The sequence below is a fragment of the Cynara cardunculus genome (genome assembly GCF_001531365.2).
Source record: "Cynara cardunculus var. scolymus isolate 2C chromosome LG 13, CcrdV1, whole genome shotgun sequence".
Lineage (NCBI taxonomy): Eukaryota > Viridiplantae > Streptophyta > Magnoliopsida > Asterales > Asteraceae > Cynara > Cynara cardunculus.
The window spans coordinates 16555147-16574593 of record NC_037540.1 but is presented as its reverse complement, the minus strand read 5'-3'; the positions used below and the strand labels follow the sequence as shown (position 1 = coordinate 16574593).

At 34.9% G+C, this 19447-nt stretch overlaps 2 protein-coding genes and 1 non-coding gene across 4 annotated transcripts; 1 reads left to right on the top strand and 2 right to left on the bottom strand.

Moving 5' to 3' along the window:
- Positions 1–3674: 3674 nt before the first annotated feature.
- LOC112525171 (plastidial pyruvate kinase 2-like) lies at positions 3675–9249 on the top strand. The gene is made up of 12 exons (XM_025135170.1): positions 3675–4087; positions 5376–5663; positions 5796–5961; positions 6655–6789; positions 6907–7017; positions 7127–7215; positions 7617–7679; positions 7770–7945; positions 8293–8395; positions 8516–8664; positions 8755–8863; positions 8985–9249. Exons 1-12 carry the CDS (start codon positions 3854–3856, stop codon positions 9093–9095), a joined length of 1734 nt encoding a protein of 577 aa, XP_024990938.1. The 5' UTR covers positions 3675–3853; the 3' UTR covers positions 9096–9249.
- Positions 9250–10225: 976 nt separating this feature from the next.
- LOC112524195 lies at positions 10226–16547 on the bottom strand. Of its 2 annotated transcripts, XM_025133921.1 has the most exons (4): positions 16460–16547; positions 15181–15213; positions 13202–14839; positions 10623–11029 (listed from the first exon to the last, which is right to left on the bottom strand). In XM_025133921.1, coding segments are annotated over exons 2-4 (2046 nt in total). In that variant the 5' UTR covers positions 15182–15213; positions 16460–16547. The 2 variants fall into 2 exon arrangements, with proteins under 2 accessions (XP_024989688.1, XP_024989689.1); XM_025133920.1 differs by lacking the exon at positions 16460–16547 and having other exon boundaries at positions 10226–11029; positions 15181–15230.
- A 233-nt stretch (positions 16548–16780) lies between these two features.
- On the bottom strand, positions 16781–16852 carry TRNAM-CAU. Its single transcript has one exon. It is a non-coding gene; the product is annotated as a tRNA-Met (tRNA).
- Between the last annotated feature and the right edge of the window lie 2595 nt (positions 16853–19447).

Genomic DNA, 19447 nt, shown 5'->3' with positions numbered 1-19447 from the left:
AATTTGCTGAAATATTTTCCATTAAATAATTAATGCGTAATTTTATTTAAAAAATGAGTAAATTGCATTTTGGGTCTTTGTGGTTTGTTGGTTTTTTCATGATTTGGGTCCTTACAAAACTTTTGTTGTAGGATTAAATAAAGACACTGTCTCCAACCCTTAACCATCGATTGTAATCCTACCCTTTCCATTACGATGAACCTAGCTCCATTTCCTTCGATCCAACACCCTTCTCTGGTAACCAATGTTGTTGAAGTGACTCTCACTCACAAAATCCATCTCTACAATCGAAGCATGCCACCGCCATCGTAGCAACCCACCACTAAGAGATCAAAACTGTAACCCCCTTGGTGAGCATTAGTTAGATCTACTGCTGCTTTGTTTACAACTTCTTTTGATGTGGCTTGGTGAAGATGAGATTGCAGACATATCACTATGCAGCGAGGTTTTTTTTGGCAGAGGGGGTGGTTTTACCTAGGATTTCAGAGTAACCTGTTACATGTGTTTTTGGTTCCCCCTAATGTAGGTGACATTTTTTCTTGTTCCACTCGATAGATTTTGATCTTGGCCATCTAAAAACATCAAACCGTCGATTATTAAGGAACATCAAAATTTTCTTGAACTTGGCGGAACCTAAATATGGATATGTTGTTTGTGGTCTACAAAAACCTCAAGTCGGAGAAGGGAATGGAGGTGCTTTGGTGGGAGTCAGAGGCGAAGGGATGCTTGAGATGAAAGGGGGCACCAAAGATAACATTGATGAGACGATGATTGTGTATCATATATATATAATTATATATAGAAAGGAGGTTTATTTTGCAAACCACGTTATTTGTACAAACCGTACAAACCTCATTTAACCAATCATAATTTTTCATTTTGTTTTTTTTTGTAATTATGAGAGGTTGATTAATTATTTTTATTGTGGTGGATGCTAATCATAGATATTATTATCTTAATTATATTAATTCTAGAGAAATACATGAAATAATTTCATAATTATTATATGAAACAATTTCATAACCATATGTGAAACAACTTCATTAAAAAAAGTATTATATGAACAATTTCATAATATTAAAACAATTTCATCAAAAAAAAATTCATAATAGTAAACAATGAAATCGACGGATAAAGGTGATTTGCACGGTTTGTACAAATATGAGTGATTTGCATTTGATCATTTCTCTCTTTCTTTCTCTCTCTCTCTCTCTCTATATATATATATATATATATAAATAAGGGCTTAATCATATGAGAACTAAATAGTTTATGGTAACTGTGAGTTCCAATATGAGCTAATCATTTTAAATAATTAATGTTATTTACTAAAATAAAATAAAGGGTAAATTAGTAAATTGTGTTGATTATTCAATTTACTTTAATTAATTTAATATATGTATATACGGAGACACGCACACAAATACAGAAGGACCAAATCCAGTGGCCTTCTCCGGCACCCACCACCACTCCGGTGACCTCCTCCAATCATCTTGTCTGCCCAAGACATCGTATCGGATAATCGACCACTAAACACCCACATGCGAAAGTGGTACCACAGTTGGTATCATAGTGGTCTCAAAGTTTTACTTGGTGTGTTTTGGGTATCACATTGTATGTATTTCAGGTATAACATTGTGTATCTTGATGTATTTTAGGTATCACATGATGTTCATTGGAGGCCGGAGGTAGGAGAGAGAAAAAAAATTAAATACCTAAAATGCCCTTTAATTATAATCTTAAGTCAAATTACCAAATATTGATTTCATAATTTATCCATTGATTTGTGGTTGAGATTGAATCTCACATTTATCACAAACTAACAGTTCTTCCTTGAATGAACCTATATATATATATATATAGAGAGAGAGAGAGAGAGAGAGAGACAGAGAGAGACGAGTGATCAAATACAAATCGCTCCCTTTTGTACAAACCAATCTCATCCATTCATTTTCATGATAAAAAACCATTATTAATCGAAGTTATTTTAGTAAAATAAAATAATAATAATATTATTATTTTATCCAAGAAAGCGTAAAACTGAAAAAAGTTTTAAAAGTTTCAACCTATTTAAATATCTTTTCCCCATATTCAATCCCCTTTCCTCGCATTAATCTCGTTCAATTGCATTAATCGAATTAAAAGTTTCAACACATTGAAATCTCAAGATGAAACGATACGATTTTATACAACCTACAACTATCTCAATCCAAATTATTTGTATAAATTGATAAAGTAGAGAACAAAATCATGGATATCAACATTAATGAAACAAAATTAGAGCTTTAAAATCTATATATATGATTTTATTATTAGAATGGTTTAACCAAAAATGTTAGGAAAATCTAGGAAATCATATATTCAACAATTTTTATTTTATTTTATGCGTAAATATTAGAATTAAATAAATTTCACATTAAAAATAGAGTTACCTATAAACCATAAAAGAAGGGATATTTTAATAAATCATGAAACATAAAAATATTCTTTAATCAACAATAAAGAATGAAACATTTTGGAAACTGAATAATATATATGATTTCATTAGTGAAATTGGTTTCATGAATGGATTTTTTTGAAAACTGAATAACATGATTTCATTAGTGAAATTAGTTTCATGAATGATTTCATGTTTTCTAACCAAGATGAAATTGTTTTCATGGTTTCTAACCAAAATGAAATTGGGTTTATTAATGAAACTAAATATGATTCAGTCAATGAAACATTTTGAAAACTGAATAATATGATTTCATTAATGAAATTAGTTTTATGATTCCAAACCAAAATGAAATTAGTTTCATGAATGAAACATTTTGAAAACTGGATAACATGATTTCATTAATGAAATTTGTAAGAAAATTCATTTATTCATGAATTTTACAAATAAAACAAAACAATATATTCACAATCTGGAAAATATCACAACTATATTATTAATAAATCTGAAAAGATTTGTAAATTGAAAAAAAAATACCGATTTCTTTTGTTATTATGAAAATGAAATAAATAAATTTATATGAAAAAGATGATTATAAATAAAATCTGAAATTGACGGATTATTTTTATTTAATAAAATAATACAAAATATTAATGTTGGTAAGTATTTAATAAAAACAAATTGATTGATCGTTTTCTAAAACCTCTAATCTATATAATCTTTCAGATTTAGACACAATTAAAATATTACCAAAACTATATATTATAAAATCAAAGGACAATCATACCCTTATGTATTAAAAAAAAATTGAATTATGCTACTGGTTGATGCTAGTTTGTATAGTGTGTATGAAATGAATAGTTTGCAAAGTAAACCACCTCTCTCTCTCTCTCCCTCTCCCTCTCCCTCTCCCTCTCCCTCTCTATCTCTATGTATATATTATAATTTTTTTTTAATTTTTTTTGTAAAAAGTAAACAAAAAAGTAAAATGACCACAATACCTTCGGCTTAACGGGTTTTTTTGACAATGTTAGTCGGGAACCAAAACCAAGCATTTTCGTATATAATAGAGGTTCTTTTTGCAATAAATATTTTATGGGGATCCAAACCAAGAAAAACAACAAATACATGGACCAGAATTGCAATTTACTCTTGAAAAAATTAATGAATTTGAAATCTTAGTCATGAGCTAGCTGTGCCTGTGCCTCTGCCTATTCAGTCGCTGCTGCAGTTCGATACAAACGAAGTGGACTCCAATCTCCATCTTTCTCTCCGAACTTAAGCGGCGATTTCCCCAAACCCATCTTCACTCACAAACCCATTTCAATCACCTCCCACTTTTTTTGGTTTCATTTGATTTGATTTGGTTCTTCTTGTTTTCCCTATCAACAAACCAGTTTGATTTTCAGACAATCAATGGCTCAAATGGCTGCTACCAAGTTGACTCATAATTCGTTTGTTTCCGGTTCTCTTAACAATCAGATTGAAAAGATCAAACCTAGTGGTTTCGCTTCCAAAGTTTTGATTGCTAACAATCAACGGATGAGCCATAGCCATAGCCATAGCCATAGCCACCACCGTGTTCTTAGCGTCACTGCAAGGAGGCAGGGGCTGGAAGTTCTTCCCGTTACACCTGAAGACGTACCCAAGGTCGTATATCGTTTTACTTTTTCTTGGCTGGTCGTTTGATCTGGATTTTGTTGATGTGCTTGATTTCAGCTTACGCTCATGCATACTGTACTATTTGCTGCCCAGAAGGATCTACACTTCAATTTCTGTGTCACTCGTATTATTTTTCAATAAGAAATGTGATATTTGTTATCAACTTGCGTTAGCTTAATCCATCGGCCAGTATTTGAGCTTAATGTTGTTATCAAACGTCAACTTTGAAGTTTAAAATTGCCTATTTGACACCCCCACCCCCCAAAGTGCCAAACACAAACACAAAAGTCAAAGAACAGCTCCTCCTCGACTATGCAAAAAGTTGGAAATGAAGCATAAGCAACCTTTCCCATGCATTTTACACAGAGGTTGTTTCCATGGCTCGAATGGGACCTTTAGGTCAAAGTGGAGTAACCTTATTGTTATGGTGTTGTTCAGTGGCTTGCCCCTTCTCACGCTAAGTAACAGGTTAAGAAAATGAAAACCACACAACCCAGAATGCTTTTTAGACATATTTCATATCTAAAACTTGATATTTGTAGCTAAATGGAAGAGGCCTGCATTTTGTTACCTACATTATGCTTCAGATTTTGTGATCTGAATGGGCAATGGAACTGAAAGAATGAATTTATGGTTAAGACTAACTTGATAGAAACAGCCGAGCTTGAATAGAATGCACTTCCACTTTGACTGTCAAGGCTGGTTCTATCTGCTATTTAGAAAAATCAAAAACTGATTCAACTTCTGAGCTTATATTGTATCTTTCTCTTTCCTACCTGTTGGTGTGTTAACCCAAGAGTGGCTTATCAGTCATTTGGGCTTCACACCATGTGTGAGGTCCAAAGCTCAAATCACTTCCCTTATGATCTTGTCCCTTGTCACACTTCCTTTCTCCCTGGGAAAAGAGGACCAGTTAACTTGAAAGCGGTGGCCATAATGGAACTTTTGCGAATTGTGGAGATACTTCTCTTCATTTTTTTCCTTTAACAGCACCCAGTGGATGATGCTGTTTGTTAGTTGTTGCTCTGTAGTGGCTTCTTTAGACAGCTTATGCAAGAATCAACTTCTGGCTTTGCTTTGCACATGCCTTTGCACATACCTTTTAGCAAGGGAGTTAATGTTTTTCAAGCTACTATTATTATATTCATGCGCAGCATCTTCCTTCCGTGGTTGCTATCACCATGTTCCTTGTCTTTGTACTGCCTAATTTATGATTCCATCACCTTGATGTGGGGGTCACTTGTAAACCGATACTAATTTTTCTTTTTTTCAACAGATAGGAGAGCAGAATTACCAATCTAGGGAAGTTTTACAGCAGGGTGACACATCAGTACGTATGTGGTCCAGACCTGTGGTGAAGCGCAAGACAAAAATTGTTTGCACAATAGGTCCATCCACCAACAGTAAGGAAATGATATGGAAGCTGGCTGAGGCTGGGATGAACGTAGCAAGATTAAACATGTCTCATGGAGATCATGCATCTCATCAGAAAGTTATCGACCTGGTTAAAGAATATAATGCTCAATCCAAGGATAATGTTATCGCAATTATGCTTGACACCAAAGTAAGCTTCTTCTTTTGTCTGGATGTTATTTAGTTCTCTTAAATTCTTATGCACCTGTCCCACTTGTTACAAACTTCTATTTTTTGTTCGCCAATCTTTAAAAGGAACTATAATACATTTTTCTGATAACAGGGGCCTGAAGTAAGGAGTGGGGACTTACCACAGCCAGTTAATTTAGCAAGTGGCCAAGAATTCACTTTCACAATAAAAAGGGGTGTTGGCACAGCAGACTGTGTTAGTGTTAACTATGATGATTTTGTGAATGATGTGGAAGCAGGTGATATGCTTCTGGTCGACGGTATGTTAATAAGAACTTTTATTTCATATCTGATTGTTTTACATTGACTGCATGAACTTGAAATGGACAAGGTTAATTTTCACAACTTGAAAACAGAGATGACAACCTGCCCATTCACTTGTTCATGTGTTAGCCACCAATACTCTTACCACGTAAAGTTTGGGAAGGAGTTCAAGGGGATACTACCATATGTGAAGATTAATTAGATTTTGAGTAAGAGAAATCTACTTATGTGATCAATGATCACTGAAGAAAATGTAAGGCACACTAAATGGTTTGTGCAATAGATTCTTGTAAACTTTATGTAGGAAGAACATTGGTCAAACCCTAGCTCGATGGTGCTAGTTTTTCCATGGTTCAGTAACTGATATTCAACCTACTATACCTTGAGCTTGAGATTCTTGAAATTAAACTTTACTGTTTAATCTTTCTTTGTGAACACAAATTTTGAATAGCCAACCTTTCTCTTGTTTCTTTTCGTATCTTTCCTTTTACATGCTTTTTTCTCCTGCTATGAGGCATCATTTATGAATCTACATTCAACACTCCCACATGGATTTGTTGTTTATATCATAACTAAGTTGATAGTGAACATATATAATTCTGAATGTGAACTGTAAACCCTAGTTATGGGAATTTTAGAAGTTCTAGTTCCTTTGTTTGTGATTTTTGCTGGCACTTTCTTACCATTAGGTGGTATGATGTCCTTGTTGGTCAAGTCCAAAACTGAAGATTCAGTAAAATGTGAAGTTGTGGATGGTGGAGAGCTCAAATCTAGACGTCACTTGAATGTTCGAGGAAAAAGTGCAACTCTCCCATCCATCACTGGTTAGACTCGATAACCATAATCTTTATGATGATTGCATGAACTAGCCAGCTTTTTTTGAGTAGTACTAACCCTCTGGAGTTCAAATGGGCATGATGCTGGGCACCGTTTTACAACAGAAAAGGACTGGGATGATATCAAATTTGGAGTGGACAATCAAGTTGATTTTTATGCGGTCTCCTTTGTTAAAGATGCAGAAGTCATCCATGAGTTAAAGAGTTATCTCAAAAGTAAGGATGACAATGCCAACACATAGGAATCAAAGATATGTACTCCTAACGAAATTGGTACTCCAAATTCTATTACTTTAACCTTCATTGCAACCTCGTTATTTGGCAGGCTGTGGTGCCAACATCCAAGTAATTCCAAAAATTGAAAGTGCAGACTCTATACCAAACTTGCAATCAATTATCACAGCATCAGATGGGGTAAATTTGTTTTTGTTCCATTCTACTTCACATTTGAATTTTTGCCGACTCATATCACCTTATGGTTTTGCTGGCGATGAAAGTATTTTGGTTGCATCATATTTTTGATAGGAATGTCGAAAACTTTTGTTTTCTTAAACTATGAACTTGGACAATGTACATGATTCTGTAAATTCTAAAAATTTGGGGGAATTCAGATCCTTTAAATAGTGCCTTATATTGTGAAAGTGATTTTTCTGATTTAAGTTTTAGCAGTCAAGCCTACTATCCAGCCTGAGGTTACCAAAGCATAACTCACTTGGTTTGTTTGAGCAGCATTGTGGATCCATTTAGGTTCTTGTTCTTAGTCAAAATTTGTTCGTGACTAATGCACGCTAATGTTTCCGCTTTGCTTTTCTCAGGCAATGGTTGCAAGAGGAGATCTTGGTGCAGAGCTGCCTATTGAAGAGGTTCCACTTTTGCAGGTAACATCTTTTTGTTAGTGTCATATTGGTTAAAAAGCTTCTAATTCATTCTTTAGTAGCGATCAACCACCATCTATCTGCTTTCATTAGGAAGAGATAATCAGGACATGCCGTAGCATGGGAAAAGCTGTCATCGTTGCAACAAATATGCTTGAAAGCATGATTGTTCATCCTACACCAACCAGAGCGGAGGTATCCGACATTGCTATTGCTGTTAGAGAGGGTGCTGATGCAGTTATGCTATCTGGGGAAACAGCTCATGGAAAGTAAGACTTTTCTCAACGTTCCTCAGTACCTTAATTTAATGTGGGTACCTGGGTAAACCCATCACTGACCGTAGAATTTTGGTGTCAAAGGACACGGATGAGGATTTGCGTATCATAATTAATGGTAGAATTGAAAAGTAGAAACTTCTGGAAACGGACACTTATTTTGGGACAGAGAGTATTGATTTTTCTCAATAGTGTAGAAAATTGGTTAGGTTTAACTCATCACAGATGATTTGGTCATTACTAAAAACTGGATTTTGATGTACCCTAGGAATTTTTTCCTATAGGGATAGCATCTTAAACAAAGTTCTAGTCTGCTATGGTCCTGATCTCTTGACATGCAGGTTTCCTTTAAAAGCTGTTAAAGTAATGCACACGGTGTCATTGCGAACTGAAGCGAGCATAGTGGGTGGTGTCACGCCCTCTAATCTTGGTCAAGCCTTTAAGGTGGATTTCCTGTTTGTTTGAAGATTTTTCAAATTTTATCTATGACATGCCCATTTGAACTTAGAACCATAATACTTCCAAGTGAACTTGTTATATATCTGTGCTTATTGTTTCCTGCAGAACCATATGAGCGAGATGTTTGCATATCATGCCACATCAATGTCCAACACTCTTGGAACCTCAATCGTAGTCTTCACTAGAACTGGTTTCATGGCCGTACTATTGAGCCATTATCGACCCACTGGCACTATCTTTGCATTCACAAATGAGTAAGTCCCATGATGCTTTCCAAACTTAATAATTTCTCATATGATCACAATTTTTTATGTAATTTGTGTGTGAAATGATATGATGTGCAGGAAAAGGGTACAACAAAAGTTAGCTTTGTATCAAGGAGTTTGCCCCATTTACATGGAGTTCTCTAATGATGCCGAGGAGACATTTGCAGATGCGCTGACCACATTGAAGGTAAAATGCATCAGTTTTTCTCTCTCTCAAAGTTCTTGTTTGTTAAGTTTAATGATTTATAAAAGCAGGAGAATAGTATAATATGATATGTTGTTAAAAAGGAAAAGTTTGCAATGTGCAGAATGAAGGGATGATGAAGGAAGGTGATCAGGTAGCGCTTGTTCAGAGCGGGAGGCAGCCGATCTGGCGGTTCCAATCCACCCATAATATTCAGGTCAGGAAGGTCATGTAAACACAAGTGGTATTTGGCCCCCATTCATTCATCTTTTTAGGGTTTGGAATTTTGTTGATTAATTCATAGAATATCTTCTTCTCAGACTTGTTTTCCTTGAAGAATCTTGAATCATTTTTAGAACATGAAATGGTTAGCAACAGAATAATTTGTCGTAAGGGCATGTTTACTATATGCAAAAACTGCTTTTTTATCCGGTTAATGTAACATTTCAAGCCAACCGTAACAGATATTGTCCGCTTTGTTCACACACTTAGACTCGTGGTTTTAAACGCTTATGATAGAGGAGGTATCAAGTTTCTTATAAGACAAACTAACAATCATATTCCCTTTTATGTTTATTCATATAAAAGTTTAATTATAACTTTGTGCAAACATTACATTTTATAACCATCGATTACTATAAAGCTCAAATGTATCGGTTTATTATAACGTTTTATTAACTTGGGATCATGTGAGAGTACCTATTTTCATGAGACCCATATAAGTTAAGATAACATCTCAACCCTTAGATAATTTGATCTTGCCAAACCTTCACAACAATTGCCAATCTTCACAGCAAAAAACCACCCGAACCTTCACAGCAAAACTATATGTACGAAAACAAACCCTTACAGTGGTTTCTCATTGGTCAAACGAAAACTTGATGGTCTCATGGGAACCCATCTGCATAATATTAACATCAAGTGATTATAAACTCTTGATCTCGTACCAAATTTACATGCATTCATTGATCTCGAATATGGTAAAACGCTTCACAAAAGTATTAAAATTACTCGGTAAGACGCATTACAACCATCTCAAACGTTTGTTAACCCTTATTTCATTATATACATCACCTTGTATCGTCATATATATTTTTATAGTAGGAGTGGTTACAAAAACCACCATCCCCCTTCCCCGGTCAAACCTCTATCAATCTCCAAGAAGAATATCCGTTAGTTTAATTTTACCGGGGATCCCCGGCCTCGGCCCCGTTCGGGTCAGGTGAACCGGGTTCCCCACCGGTGATTTTAGTCAAGAGGTTATAAATTGGCAAAACATCAATAATTTACAAAACCCAATCGCTATCGAATAAGAACAAATGACACCCTTTTGTAGTTAAACCTAAAAAAGACCAAACTTGAACAAAATACAGTAAAAGAAAGGACGGTAAGATATACACAGACTTGCCACCATCCAAGGGGTAGGGATACTAATTCCGATTAAAGAGAAATAAAGTTGGTCAATTTTTGGGCTGTTTCCGTTTTCAGTTATATTTGAGAAATTAAACCGAGCTGAAATCTTGTGCGAAGGTTGGTAACTTCTGAACGGTGATGATCGGATTTGGTTCACTAGTTTGTGAACAGCGGGCTGTCGAATCTCAACTCGTGATTTGGTTATTTCCTGTTTTCTAGCATTCGGTGTATTTCCCCAAGAAGGTTCGTCTTTTCGAGGACGGTTATAATCCGAGGGTCGTCTTCATGCTTGAAATCATTTTTACAAATGTCGTATATACATCGTTGCAACATCGTGGCTACAAAAACATCACAGATTAAACATATGGTCATTGGGACCAAATATCGAGTTGCTAAATTGTCTCGTATTCAAGTCATTCCCATCAAGAGCTGAACCGAATCGATCAAGCCATTGAGTAGGGCTAGGATTCTCGGTTTCTTCGACCCATGGTGACGTCATATCGATGTCATCTACTTGTATAGGATCAGTATCTGTTGACTTTGATTTTTTGGATCTTGCTAGCTTTAGATTGTAATGTATGTAGGCAATATCGTTTAAAACTTCCTTATCGATCTTATTTCGCTTCTCGGAGTGGATTTGTTGAAACGTGCTCCATTGTCGCTCAAACGTGGAACCGCTGCAAACCTGGCTCAAGATTCTCATGGCAACTCGTTGTAAGGTTAGAGCCGAGTCGCCGTATAGTTCCCACCAAATTCCTAACAAACCGAAAACACTTAGAAGAGAAATTGCAAGACTATAACGACAAGATATAGATCAGATGTTTAAAGATCGAACCAATAAACTACAAATCATTTGTGATCATCGATCCTAACAAATAGAACGAGCAAAAAGTTACACACGACTTCTCTCCAAAGATACTGCAAAATTTGATTTGACCTATGGTTTAAATAAAATGTTTGAAAGATATATAAAATACCCTTAAATCTTATAGATTCAAGTCAGTGACAGGTCCATTTAGGAACCTTACATATTTTGAGAACCCAAGAAGCATCTTTCACTACAACAAAATCAAGTTTACAGCATGGTAATAATTTCTTGGTGTCCCACTATACCGCTTTATAAGACTTAGGTTTACAGGACCAACCAGGCCCGTTCCTGACACTTTATAGGCCCTGGGCGAAAGTAAAAACAGGGCCCACTGCAAGAACAAGACTTTTATCAACGACTTTTGTCGTCGCTAAAAGTCCATTTATCAGAGTATATAACATGTCGTCGTCATAACTTGTGGCAGAAACATGTCATCGCTAAAAGGCGCATCATCAAAGCTCAATTTTCTTGTAGTGACCCTCGGTAAGTACGAAAAAAAATTCAATAAATGTTTTTTATTAGTATAAAATTGAGTACAAAAAATGCTAATAATTTACTGAGGAAAGAAATCTAATTTATCTTTATTATAGATATACAAGAGAGTACTTAAATATACGTACTTTTTATTAGGTAATTTGAAAACAAGAGTATAGAAACGATGGTTGATAAATTTTTATAAAAAGTAGGAATTTTTTTAGTTCATAACAAGAAATATGTGTTATTTTGATACAAAAAGAGAATTCGTGTGAATGAAGTAATCGTGCAGGTCAATGAGAGATCAATAAGAATATGAAAGCAAAGATGATCCATTGAGATCCAATAAGAATAAATAATGAATTAAACATATAATATGCAAGCTCAACAAATGATTGTTTGAGCACTTAAATAGAATCTTCCGGTGTGGTGGAATCCCAATGAAAGATACATAAGTCAAACAATTGATGAAAATATTTAAATTCTATTTCCTTCTTCTTTTGCTCAACTAAAATAAGATGTTAAGATTAAAAGTTTATGAAACATGACATATATAAAGGACATTACTAAATATATCTAGTAGAAAAAAATTATTGATTAATCACAAAACTATGAAACACGTCATAAATTATAAAAACAATAGATTGGTTGTCAATCAATAGTAAAATATTTTATGTAGAAACAAAAATAGATAACAATAGTCAACAAAAACAATTAGAATAACATAACCAAATATAAATAGTAAATAGGAGCAGAAATTGATAAAAATATCCAACAAAAACATATAACAATAGCAAGCACATGATCTTAACGTTGAATTGTTAGAAGCACGAAAATAGTCAAGCATATAGAGATAGCAATAACCAATATCATTGGACCTTGTTGGAGATAAAAAAATTAGAAGGGTAATAAACAATAGCATATAATGAATGACCAATTAATTTTTTTATTTTCTTCTCCAATGTAATTAGTTGATATATTTTTGGGTCCTTGTTATCTACTAAATTCTTTTGGCTTCTCATTATATGCTATAATTTTTTGGGTTTCTTTAATTTATTAAATTCTTTTAAACTACTATTGTATTTTTAAGGGAAAATTTTGGGCCCCTGATATTTTTGGGCCATGGGCGTGCGCCTGTGTCGCCCTCCCCCAGGGACGCCCTGACCAACAATTAAAAAATCCTATCTAAAAGTGTGGTAATAAGTTTATAGGACGTCTTTGGACTCGTAACAAGTTTTATAGGACATTTTAATAAAAAAAAAGCCGTATTAGCTCTTTTATACGACACTATTTGAAAATTTGTCTTGTAAAAAGATGTGTTCATAGGATACTTCTCAAAAATGTCTTATAAAATAGCTAATACGATGTTTTCTATTCGAAGTGTTTGAAAAGACTTGTTAAGACGCCCAAAGACGTCTCAAACTTTTTACACCATCTTTAGATAAGATGCTTTATTGTTTGGTTCTATAAATTAAGTCTTACAAGACAGTTTAGCCAAGAAAACTAACTAAAACTTCTAAAATAAGGCAAAAAGATGCAGATATAAATCTAACGTTTCATTCAAGTCAAAAGTCATGAAAACTCACCAGGTGAAACAGCATCAATGGCCTCCCTCGCAAGATTGCAGCCAAACATCCCGGTGGCCCTCGTAAACAACAGAATTTGATTGGTGATGTCTCTTTTTAGTTCAGGAGTTGGGAGCAGCTTCTCCAAAACTCTAAAGAAGTCTTCTTTTATCGATCCAAGAAACTTGATCTCAGGATTATACTGGATGCTCGGGTTCAAGAATGCAGCTGCCGAATGTAAAGGTGAATGAAGGTGGCTCTGCCATTTCTGATCCACAATATCAAAGAAAGTCTTGCACTTGATATCATCCATGATATAATATGTCCGTATCGACTCCTTGGCTTTGGTCATCAACTCATAAATCGAACCAACTGCTGGTTTTCCGCCAGATACCTCCCTCATAACCTTTAGAAATGGCTCAGAAACGGCAACACATTCTTCCACTGCCCTCCAAAACTCGTTGTCATCAAGTATGCCAATGCAGGTCATGCTCTGTGGTTTATTTGCATAAGCAGGGTTATTTGTGAATTCGGGGCTGTTAAACATGTGTTTCAATCTTGACCGTTGCTTCAATATGGATTGCAACGAAAGGAAGTGAGAAACATACTTTGTGATACCAGTTTTGATGATTTCTTCACTTACAGTGAACTTCTTCATCATATCAAGAAGCGATGAATGGTTGTATATAAACTTTGAAATCACCTGTGCTTGAAGGATGCATCTATTCACCCAATCTATCTTTGAAAACTCCTTCAAAATTGCATTCAAACATTGCAAAGCACAAGGGGATACAAAGATGGTTCCATAAGTTTGCAGGATATGATTCACTATACTGGTGCAGTTGAGTGTGTTATCCAATATTATCTGCACGATATTTTCTGGCCCAAAATCTTGAATCACGGAGTCGAACAAATCAGCAAGGAACTTTGTGTTCTTGAAATATGAAGATGCGTCTACAGATTTGTGGAAAAACGTACTGGATGGTGATGAAATCAGGAAGTTGATTAACGCTCTTGATTTGTTGTCGGTCCATGTTTCCACAATTATGGTACAACCTGTTGTTGTCCATTCTTTCTCGATTTCTTTAGATTGTAAGCTGACTTCAGATTTTATCATCTCCAACCAATTGGTTTTCAGAGCTTCGAAAGAGGGACCTTTGAACCCGTTACCACATTTGGCTACTGAATCAATCATCAACTGGTAAGACGAAGAACGGGCAATACTGAAATCCAACTTGTTTTCAAAAAAGAAAAGAGCTATACTTCTTTCTGCATTTTCTTGATCACTCACATGCGAAGGACCAGTTTGGGTAATATTAGGAAAGATTTTGGCAATCGGAGATACTGTCTCTAGGGTTACAAGACTTCTGTTTGTAGTGATACTATTACTAACAGGTGATCTAGGTTCTGGTTGCTTTCGCTTCTTTGTTGGAATAACTTCTTTACCATCCTCCTTTGATGCTAAAATGATCCTAACCTTATCGGTGACATCATCTCTAACTTTGCTACATGGATTTACGCCTTTACTTGGAAGTCGAGAAAGATGATGCTTCAGTCTACTTATGCCGCCATTCAGAACTCTTAGACAGAATTTGCATTTAACCTTGTTTCCATCTAGTTTCTCAGCGTATTCCCAACAAACATCTTTCTCTCGAACCACTGCCCCAAAAAATGATATTGGTTTAATGACAATTCTGATTACTTCACATTAGAAGGACACTAGACATCAAATCAAGCAGTGTGACATGGAATGATTTGCAATAAATCATCATTATCACACATGATTTGCGATTTTTAGCATTTTCCAATATATTAACTTACAATCCAAGCTTGTGACTTTATCCAAATAGAAATTTAAATAATGGAAAATAAGTCTAGCATGCAAACCCTACCAATAGAAGTAAAATGGAACGCATAAATGAACTTGATCCAAATTGTGTATATATGTCTTAGAATGTGTATGACTAAAATTTCGAATCAAGAAAAGGACAGGGACTTACTTATGTAGAAGAAGTGCCTGGCATTCCACCCTTCTGACATACATGAATAGGCAATCAAGAAAGTATTGTCATAGTTAGTAACTAGTAAGCGATCAGCAAATTTTGCAAAAAAAGAACATAACATAAAAAAGAATCTATATAACGAGTATACTCATTGTTCATCCAAGGAACTTGATACCGATAACCATAGAGTTCTACCATTGCCGCTGCTTCCATCGAATACAAACATGTTATTTAGGACCCCATAATCTATGAACCAAAGCCCACGGTGCCAGAAGGGCCACCTCTAGGCCAGATCCCATAAGCGGGACCATCACCGAATAGCAGAGAATCTCCTAATTGTTTTGAAGTCAAAGCAACTAGAGTCTAGAAAGAGATTCTTTAGCTAGAACCAAACAGAACTGAAAACTTCTAAAAAAGGCAGCCCGCGGGATGCATACAACCCACCTATAAATAGAACAAAAACGAGAACAAACCCAACCTTTTACCAATCTATACATCTCCACTTTCGTTCTAAAATGATTAATACTAACTCTCATCATAGAGGCAGAAACAATGGATCAAAACCCTTGTGTACTTGTTGCTTGCAGTCACATCTGATCCTCATAACTACTTCAGAAGTGACCAAATCAGGTTCTATCACTAAACTTGGTTGAGATAACAGGTAGCTAACACAATTACATTCATGAGAGACTTAAAATGGAAAGAGATTCAGTTTCCCACAAATATATACATGGATTTCATTCAAAAAAATGTCTAGCATAAACAAGATAATAGCAACCTCAATTAACTTCATTAGATATGCATATAACAGAAGGCCTGAAAGAAAATTCCCAGCAAAATTCATTCAACTTCTTCACTCAAGTGAATGCAGCATATACAAAAAACAATAAGAAAGCATTGTCAAAACAAAAGCCTAAATTGAATAAGTTCGTACTAAATATATATAACTTTTTAAAAGCGGAACAAATTGGTTGTGCGTTCTTAATCTGCTAGAATGTAGCAGAAACTGATACAATTGAATCACTCAATTTCAAAATATCCGAAATCGGAAGGCAAAATTTTCTACTTTTCATGACATAACCTGATAAGAATCCAGGTTAGTAACGAATAATTTCAATTTTCTTACTATCGCATGGATAAACCCATTAATTTCTACCCAACACGCAAACATTTATCATCAAAATTAGGGTTCCAGATATGACAAATTCAACATAATTTTTTTGGAGAGAAAATAAAGAAAAAATGGGGGAGAAAATAGCGAGAAATAGAAGCTTACAGAGAAAACAAGTGAAGGAGATCAGGGAGAGATAATCGGAGGCTGCAGACTCGGGGAAATGGAGTCGGGTTGGATTTTCTCGCGAGATTTTAAAGCAAATCGAAGAATTAGGGTTTTTCTGTTCTTCTCATTTTTCTCGTTATCTTATAAATTACATATGTGAAAATAAAGATTTCATGTTCCAGAGATTTTGTCGTGTTGTTGGATGTAAGCCGATATATCGCGGTTCTGTTTTACGGTTTGATTAAATCGTAGCCGTTGCTTCCGAACGACGTCGTCTTGAGCAGAGGTTGGGTAAAAATAATTTCGGAAGCCACTCTATATCAGAGCCAGGTTTCGATCCTGGGACCTGTGGGTTATGGGCCCACCACGCTTCCGCTGCGCCACTCTGATTTGTTGGTTTACAGTTGATTAATAAATTTATATACAAAACAAATCCAAAAAAAGAATTCATGATTTATTAGTTCAAATAAAAGGAAAACTATATTAAAATATAATGTACTTTGTTCGAATTTCTATTTTGGGTAATCTATTTTCAGATGTTTTTTGGATACTTGAGATGTGGTATCTCAAACTTTAAGTATCCGGATAACCAGTTAACATATTGATATGTCGGATGACATGACATCTTATGTGGCTTATTATGTATAGGTGTAGCATATGATGTGGATTTTTTTAATATAAAATTAGTTTTAATTTTTTTTAATACCCAAGAACATGTATTAAACATGAACGAACATCAATTTGAAAGTTCTTCAACCCAATAAGCATCGATAGATATTTCACAAACAAATACAAATGTAGATATAAATCCATATAGAATATGAAGAATATCAACAAAAAATTCCATCAAACCCCTAAAATATAAACCTTTAAACTTAAACCTCTAAAATCAAAACCCCAATTTTTTAAACCCTAAAATAAAAACCCCAAAATCAACAAGGGTTTGTCAGAACATAGATTAAAAAGAAGAAAACCTAAATCAATAGGAAGGAGGTGTTCACAGGCGAATAAGAAACTCAAAACATGATGTAAGACGTCAAAGTAGACACCTATCTGCATCGAACTTGAAGAAGAAGAACAAGAGCATTTGGTGCCACCACCAGATCTTCGTTTGATATCAACCGGATGAAAATCTATTCAACCTAATTTATTTCCTCCTCCCTCAATCATCCTTCGATTTCTTCTTGGTTTGATTATCTACAACTACAAAAATGAGGAGTATCCACGACATAAATATCCGTAATTATCGGCATCTTCTGTCTCTGATAGTCCGTCAGTTAAAAGCTTGTAGGTAATGTTACTAGTGACGGATTTGCGACGAAAAAGATTCAACGGCGGATTAGTGACAAGAAATCCTTCAGCGATGGATTAACAAGGGATATATTTAGCGACAGATTAGCGAGGGACTTTTAGCGAACGGATTAAGACTAACCAATTCATACAACTTAAAGTATCAAATTCATGCAATCTAACTACTGGGAGGTCTATGAGGGGGTAAATGTATCATGAGTGCCGTATAAACGCATCAAAATATTCTGATAAAGTGACCTGCTCGGCTAACTAGGCAGCGTGTCTGGCCTGTTCGGCCTCCAGACCTGCCCTACTCTTCCGTTCGACCTCAATCTCAGCCTGATGGCATTCCTCTTGCAGTCGCTTCTCCTCCTTTACCCTTGCCAACATTTCTCTCAACTCCACTAACTGTAAATATTCAATATTTGACAAAAATCAGCAATTTGTTCGTAATGAAAATAATGAGAGAATACATAACAACATAACAAACATACCTTTGTTGTTGATCCGATATCGTACGATCTCCCGGTGCTACTGCATCGTTGATTAGCAAGGGGTATTGTCATCGCTAATCCATTGCTGATTAGCGAGGGATTTTTTTCGTTGCTAAAAACCATCGTTAATACTCAGTTTTCTAGTAGTGATACTCCTACAAAAAACTTGGATTGAAATCATGAAAAACCTAACCCCTAAATCATCTTCGATCAAAGTAGTGACCTCTGTTGGCATCTCGCTTTCAACCCCCTTTTGGCTACTGTCTTGCAATCTCTTTTTTCAAATACTTTGTTTATGAATGCAATCTTCCAAGTAGTGGTTGAGAAAAAGAAATCCTATCGGTGTGGTATGAAACTATCATACATCTTGGATCGGTTTGTCGATATTTCTTTTGAAAAACTTGGGTTGAGGTTTTGATAGAAGTACGATAAAAAAAAATATTGAGTGAGAAGAACATAGTGAACTGCTATCAATCTGGAGTATCAAAGAAACAAAAATTTTCATTAATGCATTAATCTTTTTTGGAAACGTATCCTAGATCTAGAAGGTAAGGAGATTGATTTAACTAGTAGAACAAATGAGAGATGAATTTTTAATGAAAATGAAATTTTAAAAAACTAATTTAAATAAAAAAATCCACATAATTCGCCATGTCAACAAATAATGCTAAGTTGTTTGCCATATAATTCATCGTGTCAGCATGATAACCAGTTAATGTTTCAACTGGTTATCTGGGTATTTAAAAGTTCGAGATGTCACGTCTCAGGTACTAAAACTGTAACACCCCAAATCCGCAGCGGAAACAGGATCTCCACACAATATAATGAATCACTAAAAGGCTAAAATTAAACCAAACAACTTAGTTTCAATACAAATTTAACATACAGTCTTTAAAGATAAAAGTCAAATCTCAGACAAAATATTGAATCCTAAAATAATAGGGAAAAGTACAATAAAAACCAATGGACTTTCTTGTTTGGAATGATTAAGTTCTTGGACTTTTTTTTGGAACAAATAAGTCCTTGGACTTTTTTTTGGAACAAATAAGTCATTGAACATTCCAAAACATGTTAAATAAGTCATTGGACAATTTTTTGGAACAAATAAGTCCTTGGACATTCTAAAATATGTTAAATAAGTCATTGGACAATTTTTGGAACAAATAAGTTATTGGACATTCCAAAAAATGTTAAATAACTC

Bases quoted from the DNA above. Each gene is read 5' to 3' on its own strand.
- LOC112525171 (XM_025135170.1), top strand. From the start codon at position 3,854: ATGGCTCAAATGGCTGCTACCAAGTTGACTCATAATTCGTTTGTTTCC. The intron at 5,664-5,795 runs GTAAGCTTCTTC...TTCTGATAACAG, and splicing joins CAATTATGCTTGACACCAAA to GGGCCTGAAGTAAGGAGTGG. The intron at 7,946-8,292 runs GTAAGACTTTTC...CTTGACATGCAG, and splicing joins GGGGAAACAGCTCATGGAAA to GTTTCCTTTAAAAGCTGTTA.
- LOC112524195 (XM_025133920.1), bottom strand. From the start codon at position 15,220: ATGTCAGAAGGGTGGAATGCCAGGCACTTCTTCTACATAA. The intron at 14,840-15,180 runs GTAAGTCCCTGT...TTTTTGGGGCAG, and splicing joins CAGGCACTTCTTCTACATAA to TGGTTCGAGAGAAAGATGTT. The intron at 11,030-13,201 runs GTGAGTTTTCAT...TCGGTTTGTTAG, and splicing joins CATTGATGCTGTTTCACCTG to GAATTTGGTGGGAACTATAC.